Here is a 25701-nt window from a genome sequence, read left to right on the forward strand (position 1 = left end):
TTAATGCTCATTTGCTGGATGATTGTATGAATTAAGTATATCCTTTAATAATCCCACTATGACAGTATCCCAGTAATGAATTGGTATATTTAATTTAGCAGCCATTTACTGTTGAGAAGTAAGTATTTCTCAACAGTAGGAAGGAAATATAATGCAGTTAAGTCAGAAGTTATGACTTAAGTTCTAAACTCCATCAATAAGGACGATCTTTGATTCTAATTGATGGGTTTCTATTTTTTAATTTACTTTCTTTTTTTTAGTCTAAGTGAAGTGTACCTTTGAATCAAGAAAATTGTGTCAATGAAATGGAAATCTGACTGTCACAATATATTTGATGAACAAACTTCAGAAATTGATTTCCACCATCACAATTTTAACCAAAGTCTTAACCCTAACACTTTTGTGAGTGTAATTGCCTTCCACGGAAGATCAGAAGTTGTGTATCTTATTTCTGCAGTAGGAACATACAACATATATGAAGTTTTCAAGTCTCTAGAGAATTGAAAAGTCAGTGTGGGTACTGTACTTTGAAACATGTATACTGTGGGCCTAAGGTGTTTTTTAATCTTTCATCTCTTTTAAGGATCAAATATCATTAGAAAAATAAGCCATGGGCATTACAAACATGGTCTGGTGAAATTCAATATTCACAATGACAATTCAGAATGTGAGCTCCTTAGGGGAAAGTTAACCCACCACTCTTAACTTTGCATCCAAGTATCTTGAAGTGTGCCATTGGTTTTATGAAAAGGTTTTGATCTACACTTCTAGTTTAAGTTCAAAAGAAAACCTACGTTTTAAAGTGTATTCCTTTTCTGGGTATATTTACTTTGAACTATAACGTACAGTTTTTCTCATAAATCTAACCTGCCACTATCTGTTTTTAAGACTTTGTAAACTTCAAGTGGTTATGATGTGTGAAGTTTGGATTAAACTGAAATTTTTTAGAAAACACATGTTATATATTTTGATTGTTTTGAATTTTAACATAGGCCAGTCAAAAACTTGAATGTCTAGCAGAGTAATATACTGTACTCTGTTACTATAAGAAATCACAGAAAATTGCCCTTTCCCCATCATGTTAACAATAGACAAATGAAGCAGCTGTTCTTATTCTTAATGTAGTTGTTTGAAAAACTTCCTCAATTTAATGAAAATGTCTCTACTCATAAAACTTAAAATGCTCACACATGGAAAAAGTCATAATGTTTTGGCAAATATTGCTTTGTTAGGAATGTGAATGAGGTATACCTGCTTCATAACTAGAATTCTATATAAATGGCATGAAACTGTGGGGGAAAGCCAACCAAAAAGAAGGCTCTGACAAAGGAGGGTGAATAAACGTTCTTTAAAAACATAGATAGTTCTTGCCCAAACATATTTTTTTTGAAGAGGAAGAATTATAATATATTCCTCTCTCCATCTCTCTCTCTTTTTTTTTGTCAGGTTTAATTATTGGGTCATCATTTCTACTCACTGTAAATGATCTTCTTCTGAAAACAAGTCTCAAAGAAAGAAGTCGGATTCTAATAGGACCATGTTGTGCTACTGCCAATCTGGAAGCTAAATGGTGTAAACACAGTGGCAATCCAGGCCCAGAACAGTCCGTACCAAAAATATCCATTGATTTAAGAGGAGGTCTGCTACAGGTCTGTGGAGATTGGCTCCATGTTTCCCCCATAAATTTTTAACTAGCCTTTGTTCATTTTTTGAACTGTTCCATTACATTTTAAATCTTGATGTAGTAAGAAAGGGTATTGTCAGATTGCTGTCTTGCTAAACTTGTTTTTTCTTACTAAACTTTTTTAACAGCTTTATTGAGATATAATTCACATACCATACAATTCACCTAAAGTATACAATTCAGTGGGGTTTTTTTTAGTATATTCACAGAGTAGCATTGTCTTCACAACAGTCCATTTTAGAACATTTTTACACACATGCCTCCAGAATCCTTTATGTATTAGCATTCACCCCCCCCCATTACCCTCTAATCCCCTTTCAGGCTAGGCGACCATTAGTCTATTTTCTGTTGCTACATATTTGACTCATTTAGACATTCCATATAAATGAAATAATATAAAATGTGGTCTTTTGTGACTAGCTTCTTTCACTTAGCATGTTTTCAAAGTTCATTCATGTTTTTGCAAATGCCAGTACTATATTACTTGTTATGGCCAAATAATTCTCCATTGTATGGGTACACCCCATTTTATTTATCCATTCAGCAACTGATGGACATTTAGGTTCTTTCCATTTTGGGCTATTATGAATAATGCTATTCTAAACATTTGTGTACAAGTTTTTGTGTGGGCATATTTTTCCCTCCTCTTTGGATAATATGACTAGGAGTGGAATTGCTGGGTCATTAAACTTTTTTTCTAATGTGTGGACTTCCCTGATTACAGAGTAGTCAACCTGTCTCAAGCACAGTGTCATCAGGAATCTGTGAGAACCATTTCCTAGTCACAGATTCTTTAGCTGTTATAATGTCTGATGACTAACTTGATATAAAATCTTACATTGCAGCCTTTTATGCATTTGACTTACAGCCAAGTTGGGGGTTTGTGAGGGTACCCAACTTATTTTATTTGATAATTTCCTTTTTGGATGGAATCTGAATGTATTCTTTATATGATTTGATGTCTCCCAAATTTGACACAAGTCTAAAAAGCTTGAGAAATTCACAGTTATAGAAAATAGAAATGACTAATTTGTTAATAACGGAGGCATATTAAATGGGAGTTTCTTATTTTCATCTAAAAGTTGTATTGCCTCAAACTTTTCACCAGTTTTCTTGCTGACACAGAGCTACATGTGGGGGATCCTAATAATTAATGCTTTTTATTGCTGTGGAGATTTTCAGCATCTATCATAAATCTTCATGTATTTACTAAGCTTGTGAATTTGTGTTGTGTTTTCAAGAATATTAATTGTATTACCATTTTTCCAAGGGAGCAAAGTAACTCTACCATAAAAACAACATTAAGAGCAAAAACAAAGTATATCATCTCTACATTATAAAGTGTCTTGACATTTTAAGAGCTGGGACACAGTGTTTGACTCCCCTAGCTTTTCACCTATCTCCATTTCTCAGGATTCAATAAAAATAAGATTGATGAGAAAAAAAAATAGACTTAGTATCATATCTCTTACCTTCATTTCTGAGATGCCCTAATTCCAGAGATCAAGAGCTAAGCTTAGGGTTTAAAACTTACCCACAAGGTATAGGCTTATTCTTTTCTATCTCTGTATATTTTTTTGTTCTTTTCTGTGTTACCCGGTTCTCTTAGAAATAATAGTTGTATTGCCTTTATCCAATATAATCAGAGAAATTTAACATTATTAAAATTTGAAATCCTCTGACATTGATCATTATTGGCCACTGGTCGTACTTCTGTTGTAGAACAACATTCTTCACCTGTAGTAAAAGGGAACTTGATCCTGTCTGTTAGACAAAACACCAAGGCCTCTGTTTGAAACTCTGCCGTAGCTCCTGTCCATCTGGTTCTCAGAGGCTGTGGAATACTGTGCATTGGCACATTCTCGCTAAACACAGAGTTGGGAGCCTTCTAAGTTCAGGCTCATTGAGCATCTCGTCTTTTTCTCTGAAGAGTGAAAGTGCAAAGAAAAGAACTCTATAGTCTGACTGAAACGTTGTGCTGTACACCAGAAATTGACACATTGTAACTGACTCTACTCCAAGTACAAAAATAATAAAATAAATAAATATTACTATTTAAAAAAAAAGAAGAAAAGAATCCTATAATCAAGATGTGTTCATTTAACCTCATGGCAACGTGTAGGAAGCTTTTCCACGAGGTTATTATTTTATTAACATTTTCACCCAAGAGGATCTTCAGTGCCTTCTCTCACACTATGATTGGTGTTCTTTTCTCTCTTAGCTAAGTTAATTCACAAACATTACTTCATGTCAACATAATTTTGTCACTAGTTCAACATTTAAAATTGATTGTTATTCACACAGTATATGATGTAATTGATTTTCTTGTTTTGATGTATTTACCCAAATAATAGAATTTCATCTAATAGGTCAATTACTTAAAAATTGTAATTTAGTTATTGTCAGTAATTAAATTAAACATAATTACAGTCTTTGATTCAAATATGACTGTACCTAATTATCCTCATGAAATATTTGTATTTAAAGCTACTGAATTTTTTTATATGATTTTAAAGGTTTTCTGGGGTCAAGAACATTTGAATTGCCTAGTTCTTCTACATGAATTACTCAAAGGATATCTTAACGAGGAGGGAAATTTTGAAGTGCAAGTTTCTGAAGCAATGCCACAGATGCCGTCTCCTCTGGAAAAGAATCAGATGTTTAAAAGTGAACAAAGTTCAGACGACCTGCGGACTGGTCTATTTCAGTACATACGAGATGCTGGTAAGTAGTTCTAGCTTCAGTATGAGTGTGTGTGTGTTTGTTTTTAGCTGCACACTTGCTAAATGATAGCACATCAAGATCACTTGAAAAGTAAGTGAATACCTGCAGGACAAAAATAGTATGTTGTCATTCAGTCTCTCTTAAGGGAAAACTCTTGATTTGTTCCTGTGTCAAACCATATAAAAATGATCAACCAGCTTCTTTTCTTTTTATTCTCATAATTTTTTTCGTGCTATAATAAACCCATGTGTCCCCCTTCAAAAGCATGCAATTAACTATTCTTTCATTTAACAGAACCTTTGAAAATGCCTGGTGTCTATGAAGTCTTGTTTTACAATGAAACTGAAGACAGCCCGGGCATGATGTTATGGAGATACCCGGAACCACGCGTGCTCACCCTTGTGCGGATAACCCCTGTGCCCTTCAACACCACAGAGGATCCGGATATTAGCACAGCAGACCTTGGCGATATGCTCCAGGTATGTAGGGACTATTCATTCTTAAATAAAAAATTTGTGGGAAAGTGCTGATTCGATAGTAGGAAAAATGTTGGGAGCATATCTGTTTTTTCCATCCATAGTATCAGAGAGAATACACACACGTGTGTATGCAAACACATACATACACAGACACACACACACTATAAATTTTTTAAAATAAGGGAATGTTATTCAGATTCACAGTACACAGCAATTTTGAGAGACCTTAATTTGCCCTTGGTCCTGTTACAAGTAGCTTACATGGTCCCTAACTGTCATGGGACAAACAGGTGTCACTCAGTTCCCCACACGTTTTCCAAGTACCTACCATGTGCTCACACTCTTCAGCATTTTTAGAACTGCTGTGTGAAATAAGATACATCCCCATAAGGTCAGAATGGATGACTCAATTTTCATTTCATTTCCAGAACTGAAAAAGTTCTTGGGCCCTGAGGCTAATAGGAAAACCATCTAACAGTGATGAGATTCCATATGATTTTGTGAAAGTTTGTTGCTTGTCAGTTCCCTGCATGTGGATATCACTAAATTCTTATTCTATTGGTTAATATTCTACAGATCTGGATTTCTCCTAAATTTTGTTTTTCTCTTAGTCTTCTACCTATTACTAGATCAGACAGCCATCCACTCAGAGTCATTCCTGATTGCTCTCTTTCCCCAACTCCCCACATCTCATTCATCAACAGGTCCTGTCAGCTCTGCCTCCAAATATTTCCCTATTTCACCTTCTTCTTTCTGTTTCTGCTGGTACAGCTTGAGTCCAGGCTACCATCTTCTGTTCCCACTACAGGAGCTTCCTCATTAGTCTCTATGATTCCATCCTTGACTCCTTGTAATACATTTTCCAAACAGCAGCTAGAGAGATCTTTTGAAAATGTGGATTAGGTTACATTCCTCACTTGAAACCTGATGGTGGATTCCTCTAACACTTAGAACAGAATGCGGTATTTTACTGTGACCTGCAAGTACCTATGATCTGTGCCCTGCCCACCTCTCTAGCTTGATCTCATGTCAGTCTCCCCATTTCTCACACTGCTCCAGCCCTACTGGTCTCCTTTTTCTCCTTGAGCATACCACTTGACAGTCACCTCTCTCACTTTTTGTCAGTCAGGTACCAGCTCAAATGTCATATCCTGGCTAGCTCACCACTGCTTTTTTATTCTGTATTATGTTACCTTGTTTTACCTTCTCCATAGCTCTTATTTCTATTCAGAATGAGCCTGTGCATTTATTTATTTACTTGATTATGGTCTTTCTCTACCATTAGAAAATAAGCTTCCTGTATGTCTTGATCACTTATCTTCAACCTCTGCTACATAGAGGTATTAACCAATTTTTTAAATGACTGCACTATACTTAACAAGTCAGAGTAATAATACAAATCAGAGAAATCTACGGTACATATTAACATAGGTATTATTATATGCTTATTTAATTCTTGTTTAAATTCCTGATTATTACATAGTCAGATATACAACTTCTGAGTTGATAACAATGAAATGTGTCATCGTTTGTCAAGTGAACTAGAGTGTGCAGAACTATCCAGTTTGCCAAGATGTCAACAGTCTCACCTTTGATTTTTTTTTTTTCTTGTGATGAGAGCTTTTAAGATCTACCTTCTTAGCAACTCTACTTTGATTCTTAATTCCTCAGATTTGCTTCCCCTTCTGTCAAGGTCAGACTCATGATTGTCTTCTCTACCAGTATTCTTGGATTATCTTTGCTAAGTAGAATCACATTGTCTTTGAATCCTACTGTCTTGTTAGACTTGCCTAAATGCAGAACATCTGTAGTATTTTTGATCAAAATGAAAATACTCATACATCAAAGTTTCAGCATCGTATAAGGGCTTCTTTATAACTGATTTTGGAGTTCAGATTTATAGCTAAATGTTAATTAACATAAGCCTGATAACTGTTGGTGGTAGTATTATGCCAGTTGTATTAAACAGAGCATTTAAGGTAGTAAGTACACTCTCTAGGTGACGTGTCCTTCATCTTTTCACTGCCGTTGGAGAGGCAGGAGAGCTTAGTGGTTAAGAGAATGAGCTATAGCCAGAGTGTCTGGGTTCAAGTTCTGGCTCTGCATTTGCAGACTGTGTCACCTTAAACAAGTAACTTAATCTCTCAGCCTCAGGTTTTCTGTTTTGCTTTTCTTTCATCAATAAAATGAAACTATTACTAACGTAGTGATTATAGGAATTAATATTTGTGAGACATGTGGAACAATGCCTGGCACATAGTAAATGCTATGTCAGTATGAGTACTACCAACACGATTAATATGTTCCTCATCCAAAGTCTTTTCAACAAGCAGAAGCACAGGCTAGACTAGAGAGACCCGGGGTCTAATGAGTCCATAGGCCGGCTCGAGTAGTCTAGGAGATCTGGGACGGTCAGAGGGGCCTACAGCAAGCAAAGACTTGGTATCAGAGACTTCCTGCTGTATTTTGTATCTTGTTGGAGAGACAGGAACTGATACGTGGCAGAGTTCAAAGACAGGGATGCTGGCATAAGAAGCAAGACAGGGTTGTACCTACTGTAAGCTGAAAGGGAAAGCCTGATCCCCACGATAAGAAAGGACACCAGAACTGACACCAGGAATGAAAGAACAGAGCAGGACTGGCAGAAAGTTGCTATGCTCCTGAGCCCGTGAGCCCCCTTCTGTTCCCATGACTAGGAGCAGAATTTGTCCCAGGGGTGGGGGTGAGCCTCATCTGTAGAAATAACTCTCTGGGTTGCAATCTTACCATACAAATGGTCTGTTTCCTTGGAGCTTCTGTTGAGAACAGAAAATACATTGCATAAATCACAGGTGGGACTCAGTATGGCAGCTTGTTGCTTGAGCACTTTGCAGCACCAGACCCTGGGCATACTCCCGGGGATTCCGAGTCAGGTAAGACACTGTCTGCTCAGAAGAAGCTCTCAGTCTATCAGGCAGGTTTCTGTGGTTGTTTGGGGCAGAAGAGTTTCCTTGATTTCAGTATGAATTATTTGTATTTTGAGGGGCAGGTAATGGGGTTTCTTCATTGATTTCTGCTTAGAGGAGGTACTGGGGATTGAATCCAGGACCCCTTGTGTGCTGAGCATGCGCTCTACCAATTGAGCTATACCCTTCCCCCTCCTTGATTTCAGAATCCAAGCATTCAGCATTAAACCTCTCTGTTGTCAGAATCATTCTCCTGCTGTATGCAGTTATCTCTAGGTCTGTACCAGAGGCACAGCTGAAATACTGAACTACCAATCCTGAACAGCAAGGAAGTTAGGAAAAGAAAGCCCTTTATCAACACAGCATAGTGTAGATAACCCAGACGTTAAAGTCTCAACTGCTGACTCCTGTTCCCCTCCCCTTTGTATTTTACTAACTCAGTGATCTTAGGCAAACTACTGATCTCTTACTATCCTTGATATCCTCAACTGAACACCGGAGTTAATGTTATTTACCTTTCAGAGTTGTCACGAGAATTAAATGAAATATTACAGCTAAAACAAATAAATGCCTTACACATGGTGAGCTCTTAATAGATGTTAATTTCCTTTCCTCCACTTCTTCACAAACAAATGCCTGGGCCACTAGAAGAGCCACCTGAGTGGAATGCCATCCTTCAAACTCTTCTTCCACCCTATCCTACTAAGTTCCTGAAGGAACATAAATATCATTGATTCCCTCAGAAGAACCTTCAGTGGTCTTACCACCCTGCTAGACTGATTGGGACAGCCCTGCAGAACCTCCCGACCCAGCTTTGCCTTCCCTTACACGCTATCTGTGCTCTGGTCAAACCGCATTTGGGGTATTCGACATTCCCCAAACCAGCCTGCAGCATCCCACTTCCACACCACTCGCTCTTCATGTGAATCTCTCCCTTCTCCCATCCACACTTGCAGGCAGCTCAAATGCCATCGATTCCATGAAGCCCTTCACGGACACCATCTCCAGACATGACACTGCCTTTCTCTGAAGTCCTGTAACACTCCATGGAACCACTTGTATGCTAATTCTCACCTGTTGCTGTCATTTTAACCATCTATAGCTTGTCTGCCTCCTAGATTGGAGGTTCGCAAAGGAAATGATCATAGCTAATTTGTCATCATGTTCCTTACTATGCCCACTGCGGTGGAGATGCTCAGTACATTGAATGGATGAATGAGTGCATGAATGTCTGTTCCCAGCCCACATAATTCAGAAGTATTACATTGTTTGCCACTATTTCATGGTGCTATTGATGCATTTGGTTTTACAAACTAAATTACGTCAGGATGCATTATGTTATGCTTCAGTGGTATTACCTACTATAAACACACAGTCTACTGTCATTATGTTACACAGGCTCTTGGTGAGATCATTGAATATTCTGCCAAGCCCACTGCCCCCTAGGCAGAGGCTAGTTCTTAAATACAAAAATAAGTTGATCTCCTTGGTTTTAGTCATAAAAACAAAATTGAGTTTGGATGACTTCTTCCTTTCAGGACCATTTAGTTCATAAAAAACTTGACCTTATACAGTTCCCTTGTACAGAACCCTTAAATGTATCTGTTTATATATTTTTCCATGATTGATATTGGGATTTAAAAACAGGCTCCTCTTATGACTTTATGGAATTTATTTTGCAATTATACTAAAAAATATGGAAAACATGCCCATAATATTAAACTAACCATAGGTGCAGAAGAAAAACCCTGAAATTAATGTTCACAGAAAGCAAAAGGAGCTTATTTTGTGGTCAACTTATAATTTTATCATGTTAAATTTTAAGGGTTAGTAGTATATTTAGATGTCAGTAAAATCAGAATCTGTAAGATAGAGTAATGCCATCAACCTAGAAGGACTGTGGTGCTGTTTAAATGAGCTTAAATGTAAGACATTGCTGGCACTGCAGCTGGCACATACTGTAAGTTCCCGTCTCTCCCCTTCCCATTGTGTACACTGCCTACCAAGGATTCCATTTTGGAAATGCCTACGTTCTCAGATTGCAGAGTTTTAACTCATCCCTTGTAGTAGAATGGGTCGTGGATATTCTGATTCTCACACACGTCTGTCAGGGGGCTTGTTCCTGTTCTCTCAATTCTGAATTATTCTTCTTTCCGTATTTATTTTCATGTATGCATGGCACTAAATTTTTAGATACCTTCATTTGCTATGTGACAATCAGGCAAACTAAATTTCCTCTTTTCCCAGAAATCTAAGATTATAAAGCTTGAGCACTACAGTTCAAGACAAACACTGAATGTTGGGTTGGGATCACTTAAGCAATTTGAACAGAGAGGAAGCAAAGTTAAAGAAGTACAGTGAATGATAACTGAATGAATTGAAAGGAAGGATACAGGAGCTAATGCAAGAAACATCTAGGGTGTACATAAGATACTGATGTTAAAGTCAGGTAAAAGGGAAAGAAGGTGTTTAAGTAATTTAGGGAAGTTTTTACATAGATTTACAAAATCTTATATTAGAAAAATTAAATACACACTTAAATGCAGAGTTACATCTTCAGAAAATGTGAATATAATTAACAAATGAGAAGATAATCATGTCTCTGTTATTTTTATTTTCACTTCCTAGCATTTATCATTAACAAATAATTATTCAGTATCTTCTCAATATCAGTAGAGGGTTCTACCATATACAGACAGTGAAGATATTAAGAGATGGAAAATCTGTCCTTACTCTGATAAGGTTTATAATCTAATTGAAAAGACAGGGCATAAATGCATATACAAACTCAGAGAAGCTGAGTATATTTTAGGGTCCATTTATAGCAGAGGAATCATGTAATTTGGGGAATTCTAACATCTGAAGAGTAAATTGAATTAATTGGGAGAAAAAGAATAAATTTGTTACTACAGCTCTGTGATTTCATAGCACTTTCTCAGTTACAAAGGCATTTTCAAGCTTCAGAGTTAAGTGCAGAGCTCTTGAATATGACAGAAATTATGACTAGAGTCCTTAATGATGCCCTCCCGAGAATAACAGGAAGGAAAAGACAAAAGCGAGCTGTGCCGTTTGCTTGTTTCTGGTGGAGAAGGAGAGCAGCAAGCCAGAGAAATCAGTGCACTCGTGCCCAGTTCATTTTTATTTATCCAGTTCAAAAGTCAGGGAAATTAGTTTTTAAAGTAACACTAATATGATTATAAAAATCAAAGTGAAACCACATTGGAAGAATAGTGAACAAAAAACAAACATATTTGGAAGCCCAGGAAAATCTAAATGGTTAAGATCTGTATTATTTGTGCTCCAAAGTGTTGTGATCATCTTTGTGTTTTTCTCTCAGCACTGTGCTAGGTGTTTTGTGTACATAACCTTATTAAATCTCATTTTATTCCGGGTGGTGGGCATTATCCCCATTTTATAAGTGGGGAAACTGAGGCCAAGAGGAATTAACTGGTGTTGAATCATAACTCATGGTTAACCAGTGGGGGAATGGGGATGGGAAGAGATAAATTGGGAGTTTGAGATTTGCACATTCTAACTATTAAATGTAGGATAGATAAACAACAGATTTATCCTGTATAGTACAGGGAGCTATATTAAATATATAATAGTAACTTACAGTGAAAAAGACTATGAAAAGGAATATATGTAGATACATGTATGACTGAAACACTATGCTGTACACCAGAAATTGACACAACATTGTAAACTGACTATACTTCAGATTTTTTAATGGAAATTTTTTTAAATAAAACTTAAAAGTAGGGGAGCCAGAATTTCACCTCAGGACTTTCTAACTCCAAAACTTATGTTCTTTACCCTATTTATAAAATAATGGGGTATTCACATTGTAGAGGATACATTTAAGTGATAGTGAACAACTCTGTTGAGAAATATGGAAAGAAGGAAAATAAAATTATTTTGCTTCGAATTGTTTAATCATAAAATAATGAATCAGACCAAAGATACGCAAAATAACCTTAAATAAATAAAAGGACTCCCAGATACAGATGATGGTTTGGGTATTATGATATCTTAAAAAAAACAAAACAAAACAGCGTTTCCTTCAGAAGGAAAATTGCTCAGCTGTAGGAGCCTAGGATGGTCAGGGAAGCATCTGTCAGAAGAAGCCCTCCTGGCAGCATCCAAAGAAACGGTGCCCGAGGCTCACGTGGCAGCTAAATCCCCTTTATGGAGATGAGTGTCGCAGCTGTCAGGTCTCTGTGTCTAACATTCAAATCATCTTATCACCCAAACAACCTTCTAATAGTTTGGCTCCCAGTGCACTCTGTCTACAGAGAGTTTCAAACATTCTCAGGCCAGCTTCAGTCTCCAGGCTGCTTGGCAGTTATACATCTCATGGTAAATTAATAACTTGGCATCTGGTTAATATATCAGTCTCTAGTGAACTTCGTTACATGACTCAGCATTCCTGAATGGAGCCAGTGCTAGGACACCATGGAAATGTTTTGAGACTGCAAGACCAATGGCCAGATGGTAAATCATGGTTCATCCATCATGCTAAGTCCCCTCTTGTGGCTACCTGCCTTCCCAGCACGCGGGCCTCTCCCACATGATGTCTCTATTGTGCAGTGTGTCACAAACCTTTCCAAACAAAATGTTACTCCCGCTACCTTGAAGAGTTGTGAGAAATAAAGATAATGCATGTAAAGCACATAGTGCCTTAACGCAGTCAGAGGCTCAGTAAGTTATTATTACAGCCCTTGGTAACTGCTGTCATTGTCGTCATATCATCGTCCTCGTTATTGTAATATCTGCTGATCAAAGAACCTGGATCCTGCTGTGTAGACCCAGAAAGCCCTGTTTTCTGAGAAATACACTGTGTTTATAGTCTGTTAAGGTCGTAATTAATTATTGAGAACGATGGCTCTGCACGTGATTAGTGGAATGCTTTCACCGACTGGGAATGGCTGCTGGAAGAGACACCGCCTTCCCGCAGCTCCATGGTCAGCGGCCTCTGAGGTGGTACGTCAGCCACAGTCCTCCAGGTTGCAGGCAGCAGAAACCCTGCTGGAGCTAGACTAGCGAAAAACAGAGGAGGGATCTAGTATCAAGATACAGTGGAGGTGGGAGGGGTATAGCTCGATGGTGGAGTATATGCTTAGCATGCATGAGGTCCTGGGTTCAATCACTAGTACCTCCATTAAATAAATAATAATAATAATATAAATAAACCTAAACACTTCCCCCTCCCCCCCAAAAAAATTTTTTTTAAAAGATAACAGTGGGGAGTCCTAGAGGCCAAGGGCAAAATGCAGCTGGGCCTGTAGAAAGACAGGGCCAGGAAGAGAAGACAGGAGTCCAGGGGAGTATTTGCCCATTGTCACTTTTCTCTGCTTCTTTTCCCATTTTTGCTGTATTCTTCCTTTTCAACAGAGTAGCTTCTTTTTTCCCCTGCTTCTCAGGCCACCTGGTAGTCCCCACACAACTCCTAGAGCTCCCGGAGTCAAATGTACAAGTCCAGCCTCTGGTCCAGTTCTGCATTCCAGATTGACCTAATTTGGTGTCAGGTGCTTTTGGCCCATTCAGCTGAGGCCATGGGGGTGGCGTCATGTTAACCAAGATGGCTGTGAATTAGGGGTCATTGTGGGCTTTGCAGATACCCACAAAGGGATTCATCCTATATCGTATCTCTTTTACTGCTCCTCTTTGCCACCATGTCTGGCCTGGCCAAACTCGTGGTCAGTACCTGTCTCACGCTGTAGGCTGCTTCTGTCCAGTCTGATCGACTCTGAAGATCTTCACAGTGTATTCTGCTCTTCCAAGAAGAAGCCTTTTATATATTGTCTGTGGTTTTGGAGAAGAGTCGCCACTGGCAAGAGGGTCTCTTGAAAGACTGCCTCACTAAAGAAATTTACTCCTTTTTGCCATGGTTTTTCCAGTTCTTCCCTTTGCAAATATCTGGCAAAGCTGTTTCTGTCTGCACATCACGGGCTATCTGTATCTAGAGAAGAGCTTCCTATCACTTTTTAAATCTTCTCATTCCACCCCCATCCCCTGCGTCTCCCTAAAATATAGATTAGGCAAGCTACTATGTCTTACAGACACATAAGAGCTATTTTCTTGTCCCCAAGTATCTTCTGAATTCAATGACTATATAACACATTAGCAACTTCACAGACTCTGTAAGTACTGTCTTAGTTCTAATGATGTATGAGAGCTTTACATATAAAATAATTTTCAACTTTTGAAATTGAGTTTACAGTGTGATGCTTAATGTCTGTAGCTGAGTGGTGATTTAATTGCGTTTGGTTTTCTAATAACATTTTATCTTACATGCTTATCTACAGACTGAACTAAAGCTTCATTAAACCTCATAGTTGTGTGGATTTTACTCTTTTTTCATAATTATATGCAAAAATGTTCAGAGTCAGACAGTAATACTCAACATTACCCAATAAATTAAAAACTAGACTTTTGCTGCTTTAAACTTGACTTTACAAGCTTCCTGTGATTCTAAAGCACATGGACCTGATAGGCAAAGGTTATGATATTAGCACATGGTGACACTACAGAAAAAGAATCCTTCTGAGAGTTACTTGCAATCCAATATGATTTGCGTCTTCCATGCACAACTTAAAAAGAATAAAAGGAAGTGTTCTTGGGTGTTTCTTTTCAGCTGTGTTGGGCGGTTCACTTATAGCTGCACATATGTTCCCAGAATCCTGAGCCTTTTTATTTTATAAGCACCTCCTGCCCACTGGCAGCTGTACTAATGTGTCCCAGAAGGCTTTGCTCCTATCCATCATCTTTAGGAGGGGTGCTCAAAGCCAGATATGCGATTCATTGTTGTTGAAATGCAGAAAAGAAAAAGAAGCCTTGGGGGCTTTGAGGAAGTCAGAGGCAGAGCCAGACTCTTAGGAAATAAAGGAAAGGAAAAAGTCTTGTGTACCCAGTGGACACAGTAATAAATGGTTTTGAATAATGGGGAACAGTGCTGGATTGACTACTAAGTATTTTGCATCCAGAAGCCATTGCTTCCTTTTTTGGACAGTGAAGGGGAACCTAAAATAGAGTATTCCCTGGATACACTTTTAATCATTCTGTCTTCGTAGTGTTGTAAAAGTATTAAAAAAGGATCTAGGAATATATTGAAAAGAGCTCCGCCTGAGAATTTTGAGGTTAATTCAGTAAACACAGATAAAGGGGTTTGAACTGGGGCCTTAGGAGATACAAAGGAGAAGAGGTCTCTAGTCCTGCTCTGAAGGCACCAACAGACTTTTAGGAGAGATAAGTACACAAAATAAGGCGAGACAGAACCGTGAAGAGCCACAGGAGACACTGAGAACGTGCCTTTTAGACAAGGAGAGTTTACATCTGGCTGACACATCAGGAAAATGCTTCATGGAGGAGGTGACAACTGAGAGGATCCTTGAAGGCTAAATAGGATTTCAGCAGATAAAAGGGGGAGAAAGGACATATTAAGAAAAAATCAGTCAGAGCAAAATTTCAGAATTGAGTTAGAGAAGACAGAACTTCCACCTGGAAGGTGATAAATAATCTGCTTTGACCAGCACGGATTATACAAGTAAAGGATGAGCGGATGAGTGATGAGCTGCACCTCTGGGTTTTTAGGCTATGACCATTCATTCCATGGAGGGTAGAAGAAGGTGTCGCATTTATTGAGCACCTAGTGTATGTACCAGGCACGAAACATGTCCTTTTATATGGCATGTCTCTTCTATCCTCTCTGTAACCCTGTGTAGTTTGTACTATTATCTCTACTCTGGAACTAAAGTTACTTAGGTTCTGAGAAGTTATATAATCTTCCCAAGATCACAAAGCAAATAAGGAGGTAAAACTGAGACTCATATCTAGGTTTGTATGAATCCGTAAGGTTTTCTTCTGTGTTGTGCTACCCTGACCACTTTTAGAGTATGGAGTTTATACTTCATTTGATGGCATTAAAGAACCATTGGCAGCCCAGGACTTTGCAAAAATGAATCCAGTAGTCTGATAGAGAGTGGAATGGAATACAAAGGGACCAAAAATGAGAAGATCTGTCAGGGGTCTGTAACCTGGGGGCAGGAGCCGGGGGAGGTAGCAGCTGATATGGGGAAAAAGATATGAATGTGGGAGACACTGCAGAGAGATAATCTATGTTCTTGACAGTGAATATGATAATTTAATGAGAGGGATAAGGGAAGTCATAGATGATGGCTAGATTTAAGCTCAATGAGAAGTACGGTAAGACCGTTTACAAAATTTTGAAAATATGAGGAGTGCCTCTCATGCTGGGCAGTATTCACTGTGCTATGCACGCTGTGCAGATTACATCTACTCCTGAAGTCAGCTGCAGAGATGAGTGGTCTTCTCCCCTCATTACAGATAAGAAAGCTGGGGATCTGAAAAGTTAAATGAATTGCCATGGGCCTCTTCTCCTTGAAAAGGGCATGATTGCACATAAGATTTAACATACAGATTCAAAAAGTATATAGATTCCTGTAAACTGTGTATGAATCTTTGGTGAAGGCTCCCAACAAGAAATACAGCCAGAGCTCCATGTCAGTTAGGATTAGGTTCAGATATGAGAGACAGAAAATACAGAATAATGGCAGCTTAAGCAAAGTAAGCTTCTTTTCCTATCGTACATGAGAACAGTCTGAAAACAGGTGATCTATGTCTCTATGAAGTCATGCGGGCCCAGGTCTTCTTGCTTCCTGCTGCTCTGCCGTCCCCTGCACTGGCCTTTCTTTCATGGTCCAGGATGGCTGTACAAGCTTCAAACATCTGGTCCCCAGTCCAGCCACAGGAAGAGGAAGGAACCAAAAAAGAGCATATGCCTCCTCCCTTTAAGGATGTTTCTTGAAACCACACCGTGCATACTGTGTTGCCAATATCTCACGGTCTAGAATTGTAACATGTGGCTACTCCTAGTTAAAGGGGAAATTGGGACTCATTTGCTGAGGAAGAAGTGAAGGAGAGGTTTGGGGAGGCAATCAGAAGTCCGTGCTGGCATCACAACTGTAACTCCCGAGAATCCGGGTCCACAGTTGCCACTGCGCTAGCCAGCCCTGTGACCTGCGTCTGCTTCTGGCCTGCTTGTGAAATTCACCATTTAGTCTATGGTGCAGTAAGAGAACTCACTTTCTAGTTTATTAGTGAATGGTCTGCTGAAACAGAATTTATAGAGAAAACTTAAAAAGCAAATGAGATTTTTGACATAAAAATAAACAGATAAATAGTTTAAAATGCTAGCATTCCTTATGCTTCGAATAAGTAAGAAAGAGGTGGAGAAGGAATCTGTCAATAAGACGTGCTTTTAAAGTAAATGGAAAACATTTGCAAACTGGGAGAATACTGAAGTCGTTTTTGTCCTGCACTTTTTTTGGTGGGAGAAATTTTATTAGCCTATTTCTCTTTTCCCGTGAAATACTCTTGCATTTAAAAAGGCCGTGGGGGGGAGCATTTTTTTCTGGAAATGAACTATACTTAGCAGTCAGTGTTTTTTGATGTTTATTGCTCAGCATTAAAAATGTTAGAGGTATAAAAAAAAGAAAAATAGTAAATATGAACTGATGATCTATGATCATCTTTTTAGGAATTATTCTCCCCCAAATAGAAATATTTCCCTCTATGAGAATTACAGTAAAAACTATTATTCAAAAAGTATAAATTGTTTTCTGAAAGCTACATTGTTGAGAAAGTGACAAACAGAAAGAAAAGTGAAGTATAGAGAGGCAACATAGCATAGTTGTTAAGAACAAAGATTCTGGAACTCAAGTTTCTGGGTCCAGATCCAAGCCCCACTGGGTGACCTTGGGTAAGATACTTAACTTCTCTGTACTTCAGCTTCCTCATCTGTAAATTAGGCACAACAGTTTTGGTTGTTGGGAGGAATAAATGATTGCTAAATGTAAAAAGCACTGAAGACATTGTCTAGCACATAGTTAATGCGTTATAAATGTTAGCAATTACGACTTGCCTCTAAAATCTTACCATCTCTAGGTGCCAGTTTGTCTCTTGTTCTGCCCTGAATTTTAAATATTGGAGAAAAACTGAGTTTTGGTTACAAACTAAAAGCTCTTTATCCTTTTACCCATCCTTTTCCTAAAGATATCGGTCTGAAAAATTCAAATTTTTGTCATATGTTTTCAAACATGCATGGCTTTCCAATTTCCTTATTCAAGTTCTAGTTAGGAGAAAAAATATCAAACTTGAGAGCCTTACTTGTTTTGTACCATCATCGTCAAATGCTACATCAAAGTTAAGAATCTTGATTGTGTTACACTGTTAGTACTTTTTTTAGCAGCTCTTTTGAGATACGATTCACATACCATGCAATTCATCCATTTAAAGAGTACAGTTCAGTGGTTCCTAGTATATTCACAGAGTTGTACAATTACTACCACAATCAATTTTAGAACATTTTCATCATCTCAAAAAGAAACCTAGTAGCCTTCAGCTATCAATCTCCAGTCTCCCCGTCCCCAGCCCTTAGCAACCACTAATTTACTTTCTGTCTCTATATATTAACCTATTCTGGATACTTCGTATGAATGGAATTACATAGGTTGTGATTTTTTGTGACGGGCTTGTGTCATTTAACATAATGTTTTCGTAGACCACCCGTGACGACTCATACATCAGTATTTCCTTTTTGTTACCAAATTCATTCCTTTTTATTACCAAATTCATACATTGTATGGATTTACCACAATTTATTTACTTACCATTCATCAGTTGTTGGACATTTTGGTATTAGTGTTTTTGAGTCCTTAGCCACTTAACGTAGTCTCTCTTCTGTCCTGCAAACTTGAGGGGAAGGACCAAAAGGTGCTGATGATGCTCAATAACATTTACATGGTGTTTGTACAAGCATTATCTCTAAGAGCTTACAATCCAAGCTTCGTGAAACAAACCCATAGGCAACTAGCACCCGGTGTGATACCGTAAGTGTTAATGGAAGTACAGAGAAGGAGTTCATACAGTAGTTGATGAGCTTGCAAAGTAGACTTAAACCCCAGACAGTGGAGGATCTTAAATGCTGTCTGAGCCATTTGGGCTTATTCCATAAGCGCTTTATTCCGTGAGGGTCGTCGTTACGGTTATCAAGCTGAGCAACCACCTAGGCCGATTACAGAGGGAAGGGTGAATTAGAGGCTGCTCCAAGCGTAGACCTCATTTTGAATGTGCTTCACTTTATTGCGCTTGACAGATCTGTGATTTTTACATAATGGAGGTTTATTGCAATCCTGCATCGGGCAAGTCTGTTGGCGCCATTTTTCTAATGACATTTGCTCAGTTTGTGTCTCTGGGTCGTGTTTTGGTAATTCTTGGAATATTTCAAACTTTTTCATTACTTTTATATTTGTTATGGCGATCTGTGATCTTTGATATCACTGCAGAAAGATAACTCGTGAAAGGCTCAGATGATGGTTAGCAATTTTTAGCAATGAAATACTCTTTAAATGAGGAAATGTATGTGCTTTTTAAGACATAATGCTAGCACACTTATTAGACTGCAGTATAGTGTAAAGATAACTTCTACATACACTGGGAAACAAAAACATTCGTGTGACTTACTTTATTGGGATATTCACTTTGCTGTGGTGGTCTGGACCCGAACCCACAGTATCTCCATGGTGTACCTATACAGGTCAGCTGCGTAGAGACCTATTCAGAACACAATTTGGAACAGGAAGGAGGAAATGAATGTAAGAGACATCTGGAGGTAGAATAAATAGATTTTAATACCTAGATGCATATGATAATAGGAGAGGAAAATTAAATGACCCTGTGGGTCTACAGCCTGGGTGACTGGATGGATTGAGCATCATTAATGGGGACTGGAAATGTCAGGAAGAGTGGGGTTGTCCGATTTGTGGAAGAGATAGTAAGTTCTACATTGAACGCTCACCATTTAAGGTTTTAGAGGAATTATCATGGTGAAATGCCTACCGCAAGTTTGGAAACGTGTGCTGACAGCTCAGAAAAGGGTCAGGCTATTTAAGCAATGTTTTGCGAGTCATCCTCACAGAATTAAACACTGAAGCCATAAAGGTGCAATGGAGAGATGTCACACTCAGAGAGAAAGAAGAGTTCAAGGACAAGAGAACTGAGAATAGAATCATGAGAAATCTCACCCCCTCCAGTAAATAAATAGTAGATTAGGAATTGAAGTGGGCTGAATAGTGTCCCCCCAAAATTCGTTTCTACCTGGAAGCCCAGAATAGGACTTTGTCTGGAAGTAGGGTCTTTGTAGCTATAATTAAGTTACAAGGAGGCCATGCTGGATTAGGCTGGGCCAAAATCCAGTGACTAGTATTCTTATACAAAAGGGAAATTTTAATAGAGACAAGCACACACAGGGGGAAAGGCCGTGTAAAGGCAGAAACAGAGACGGGAACAATAGAACTACATGCCTAGGAAAGCCAGGGATTCCCAAGAGCCCGCAGAAGCTGGGGAGAGCAGAGGGAAGGACCTTCCACCCTAGAGCCCTCAGAGGAGCAGGGCCCTGCGGACACCTTGCTTTTGGACTTCGAGCTTCCAGAACTGTGAGAGAACAAATTTCTGTTGTTTTAAGCCTCCAAGTTAGTGGTAATTTGGTACAGAAGCCCTGGGAAACTCATACAGGAATCAACGAAGAAGTGGTCAGAGAGGAAGGCCGAGGAGACAACAGTGTCAGCAAATCCAGGCAGAGTGAAAACTAGGAAGCTTGGAGAACTTGGCAGTATCATGACTACACACACGGTACGTTGTGGACTGGAGAAAAGGGTATCAATCCGACAACTTTGAGATCACTGTTGACTTGGAGAGAAGCTTTAGTCACCAGGGCACCATGGCAGCCATTGCCCTGCATTAGCCCATCTCCGTCTTGGACTCTATGCTTGTGTCACATTGGACTTAATTGTGTGACACCCTCACTAGACTGTAAGTTCCGTGAGAGTAAGGCCCTGTGCCTTATTCATCAGTGTTTCCTTGTCACTTAGAGACTGGCACATAGTAGTTGCTCAGTAATGATTTGTGGAATGATCTGAGGGATGGAGAGAAGTTAGGATTAGAAAAGAAGTTACTAATTTAGTTTACAGTTGATTCTGTGGAGGAAGTTATTGGCAGGAGGGCTTAGAAGCAGAGAGTTGAGTGATAAGTTTCATTCCTTAGAGATGGAAGAAATTAAGAGGCAAGATGTAAAATTAGGGGGCAAGGGGGAGATAATTAGGTGTGTTTAATTTTTTTATTGGCGGTACTGGGGATTGAACACAGGACCTCATGCGTGCTAAGCACACGCTTTACCACTGAGCTATACTCTCCGCTAAAGATGTCAAATTTTTTAAGTTGTAAGGTGCCAATGACAGGGCCTGAATAAAGGTTTCACGTATATCTGTTTGCTTTTGTATTCTAGCTAATAAACCGTGATAGATGGCAGTGTGCTGAGGACAAAAAACAAACTTGGAAAACGATCCTCGGGTTTCAGGATTGAAAGGGGTAGTTCCTGCCTTTTTCCCCTCTCTCATTTATTGTTTGCTTATTGCTTTCTTATTTAGTGCCAGCCATTTGCTAAGAGTATTAGATGACTACCTTACTTTATCCTCAAGCTACAAAAACTGTTATTCCCATTTTACTAAGGAAACTAAGGCTCAGAGCGATTAAGTAACCTACGGAAGATGTCTTTCATGAAACACACTTTTACGTGTGATCAGTGTTTCTTAACTTTCGGTGTCCATGGGTGGGTCCAAGCAGCCTCCCTCAAGCACAGACTTGTTGTTTGAAAACACTTCTTGTTTTCCATCCAGATTCTACATTCTATTCTATAATGCATTTTTATTAGTCTTACTATTACAAAAGAGTTTCCCGTCTATCTCGTTACCAATACTATAGTTACTGGAAGAGAGCCTCTCGTATTTTATAAAACTGATTGAAACCCAGAGAAAACTGTGTCAACAGTTTTTTCTATCTTAGTGTCACAGTGTTTTGAAAGCCTAGACTTACATAAATAAGTAACTGCAAATGGCAGTTATTTCTTCGTAGCTTTATCGGACACATAGTAGTGAATCACCAAGTAGAGATGCTCAGAATCCTGCCAAAGTAACTAAATAATATGATGGTTTTAGGCTACTATTAGAAGGAATTTTAATAAGTGTTTTTTCTTTTCTTTTCCCAATTTTTTTTATTAAAGTATATTCAGTGCACAATGTGTCAATGTCTGGGATACAGCATAGTGTTTCAGTCATACACATACATACATATATTTGTTTTCACATTCTTTTTCATGTTAGGTTACTACAGGGTATTGAATATAGTTCCCTGTGCTATACAGTAGAAAATTGTTGTTTGTTTTATATATAGTAGTTAGACTCTGCAGATCTCAAACTCCAAATTTATCCCCTCCCACCCTCTGTCCCCCCAGTAACCATAAGTTTGTTCACTATGTCTATGAATCTTTTTTCTGTTTTGTGGATAAATTCATTAGTGTCTGCTTTTTTCTGTTTTTGGATTCCACATATGAGTGATATCACATGGTATTTTTCTTTCTCTTTCTGGCTGACTTCAGATAGGTGTTTTTTCTTGGTAACAGTTCTCGTGTCATATATTGGACTGGAATGTGTGCTTATCCAACGTGGGATACAGGCGACAGCCTCGTTTAACTATCTCAAGGAAATAATACTCATCAAAGGGTGTTTTAGTGAAGAGATGACTTGTACTTTACTTGTGTGAGTCTTGCTGTATATAAACTGAACCAAGATTCTCAAAGGACTCATTTTCACCACAACCAGCTTTCTAACACAGCTCTCAGACTTCGTTTTACTGCAGTGATCTTGAAATATATATAAAGTACATTCATGGTTTTGTCTTATTTGTTGATTAAAAAGTATTCAGCTTTAGAAAAATATATGCTATATAAGCCAACTTTGAACCATTCTTTAAAAGTAAATAATCATTTAATTAATCGTACCCATCTTTTTATCCCCTCTTGTGACATCTCTTTTTTTTCCTCCATGAGGAAAAGTCACTTCCAAACATTGACTAGGACCTTTTTCTCTTTAGCTACGTCATGGTACATGTATGTAAAGTAGCAAGTACAAATTTGGCCTTTTCTGAGATACATACATGGCTTCATCACAATTATTTATATGAGCTCTACCTTCTAAAATGATTCTTAAACTGATTTTGCAGGAAGTTTTGAGCAATTTTTAATTGTTTTCTTGACTGATACGTTTATTATATTATTCCTAACAGAGACTTCTAACATTCGATCAATTTTAGTTAGGGAAAAAAATCTGATGATTTCCCCTTGGAAAAAAAGTTTCTATCATGAAAAATGTACATATAAGAAAGTAAAGAGGCTAGCGTACTAAACTCTGTGTGTCTCTAACACGTCGTTAGTAATGATCAGTATCCTAGTGTCCTTGTTACACCTGTCCTTCTCAGCACTTTCTGTTGATCCTGTTGTTGTAAAAACTAGAGAATTTTAAAAGAAGTCTCAGACATCACATCGTTTCACCCATAAATACTTGAGTAAGCATTGCCAGCAGGTAAATATTTTAAAATACGACTCAATATCTTTATCACAGCCAACAAAATTAACAATAATTCCTTAATATCATATAATAGTCTACATTTAATTCTCCCTGTTGTCTCAGAGATATTTTTTTAGAGTTGGTTTGCTTGAATCAGGATCCTGCTGAGTTCCACACATTACATTTGATTGATATGGTTCTTAAGTCTCTTTTAATCTATAACAGTTCCCTCTCTCTTTTTTTCTCTCCTGTGTCATTTATTTGATGAAGAAATTGGATCATTTGACATACAAAATTTCCTACGCTCTGGATTTTGGCTCACTTTATCCTTATAATGTTGTTTAACATTTTCCTCTATTCTCCCACATTTTCTGTAATCTAGTAGTTGTTATGGAGGATTGATTAGATTTGAGTTGCTTTTTTTTTTTTTTGTAAAGAATGCTTCCCAAGTGACACAATATTCTTTGTGTTGCATCACAATGAGAGACACATGATATCTGCTTTATTTCACTTTTAGCAATGTTAAAGTTGATCAGGTCATTATCCATCATTATCAACTTCCCCATCAACCTTCTGCAGATTGGTTTTAGCACCTATTGATATGTACCATAGTTTGTCAGTAATTTCCCCAAACCACAGAGAGTAAATTAAGTGACTCATTCTTCCCTAAGAGGGAAGAGGCAACTTGCATTTATTGAGCAATTTCTATGTGCCAGAAATTTTGCTTGGCAGTTTATCTGCATTCTTTCATTTCCCTTCCCAAAATCCTATGCATTCTATATCATCATTATAGTTTAATAGGGAAGGAAACTGCAAATAGAATTTGCCCAAGGTCGTATAGCTAGTAAGTGAACCCAGTTATGCTGGTTTTAGGAGTTGTTTTTACAGAAAATTAACCTAAAAATATTAATTTTCATGTGTATGTAAAGGTAGATAAGAGAATGTAAAACTAAAGACAAAACTGAATGAAAAATGAAAACATCTATAGCATTTGTATTACTGTCATAAAATGATGTCAGTGTCAAAATAAACTGGGTACCTCCCTCGCTCCAATTATGGACCATTGGAGCCCAGCAAATAATTTATTTCAGTCTTAAATATCCCTTTAATGGACTGAAAATGTAAGCTCTATGGTAGTTCATTTTATAGAAAGCCATGATGTCTGCCAAATAACATTTTTATAAAATGAAAACTGTATCATAAAGCATTTTCTAATAGGGAGATGTGCTAAGCTCTGCAACGCTGATGAGAGAAATCTTGAAATTTCTTCTCCAAGTCTTTAAACATCATTTGTCTTCATGGTTTGGAGTTAGTCTTGTCCAGAGCAAGTTGATGTCTAAATGACCTCCCAAAGTCCTTTCTAGTCCTGTGATTCTCACACTAATGAATTCAAACAGAAAAGGATTATTGGGCCAAAACTCGGCCTGTCTTCAGAGCCAGAATGTAGGAAAAGTTACAAAATACAGATGTCTGTCAGGGATGAGGTCCAAAGGGAGAAAGAAGCAGGCCAGAATTTAGAAATAGATATGTTATTGTACCAAAAAAAGTTTTGAATTTGGCCTTTAGCCAAAAGAATTTTTTTTAATACTTAGATCAAACTATTAAGCCATAATATTCAGTTGAGGTACAATAAAGCCCTGTGGTTGAGGATATATAGTCAAAAAAAAATCATAATTCATTACATTCAAAGAAATGCAGACCAACTCTCAGGTCCTCAGACCTGTGCCAGACTGTACATTTTAGAGAATCTATAATCCTATATTTTTCATTCAGGAGTAAAATCATTCTGATGCTTTTTGGAAGTGTCAGTGTTTGCGTAAGAAGAATTAAAAATGAAAATCACAGTCTTTAAAATACTGTATAATTATGTAAGATATAACAGAAATGTCTGTACTTTTTAACACTAAAAGTAAAACAGTCTTTTTTTTTTATGGAAACATCTGTAAAGTTAATACCATTTATTTTAATTGGTTACTAAATTTTTAAGAAATGGTTGTATTGGGGAATAATAAAGAATCTGTTCTTTGTGGTTTTTGACTTTTTTAAGAGTGACATGTTCCAAGAATACTTTTTTCCCCTGGGCAGCAGGGTCAGGGGAAGACGATCACCCACGAAGATGCCTGATCATTCTGTGTGAATATCAAAACTGTTCTATGGGCACAACATGTGGTTGGGTATTTTTTTTTAATCCTGTCCATACTATTTGTTAGTTTTCTATTTTACTTTTTTTCCTTTCCGTAAATCTCAAGAGAAACATTTGTCACATAAAGTCTATGATGTACCCCTAAACAGCAAATTAGGTGGCTGCAGCTTTTATTTGAGTCTATGATGTGTTATGAATTTAACTAAATTGTCTAAAAAGCATTCCCGAAACTCATCTTTTCCACATT

At 37.9% G+C, this 25701-nt stretch overlaps 1 protein-coding gene across 5 annotated transcripts in view; it reads left to right on the forward strand.

Annotated features, from left to right (window-relative positions):
• VPS13B (vacuolar protein sorting 13 homolog B) overlaps positions 1 to 25701 on the forward strand; it is a 625623-nt gene that overhangs the window by 492604 nt on the left and 107318 nt on the right. For all 5 annotated transcript variants that reach the window (XM_072949533.1, XM_072949529.1, XM_072949532.1 and 2 more), the window contains exons 37-39: positions 1447 to 1649; positions 4201 to 4408; positions 4703 to 4887. In XM_072949533.1, coding sequence (XP_072805634.1) covers positions 1447 to 1649; positions 4201 to 4408; positions 4703 to 4887 — 596 coding nt within the window. The remainder of the gene's footprint in view (positions 1 to 1446; positions 1650 to 4200; positions 4409 to 4702; positions 4888 to 25701) is intronic.

Source organism: Vicugna pacos, chromosome 25 (genome assembly GCF_048564905.1).
Source record: "Vicugna pacos chromosome 25, VicPac4, whole genome shotgun sequence".
Classification (NCBI taxonomy): Eukaryota; Metazoa; Chordata; class Mammalia; order Artiodactyla; family Camelidae; genus Vicugna; species Vicugna pacos.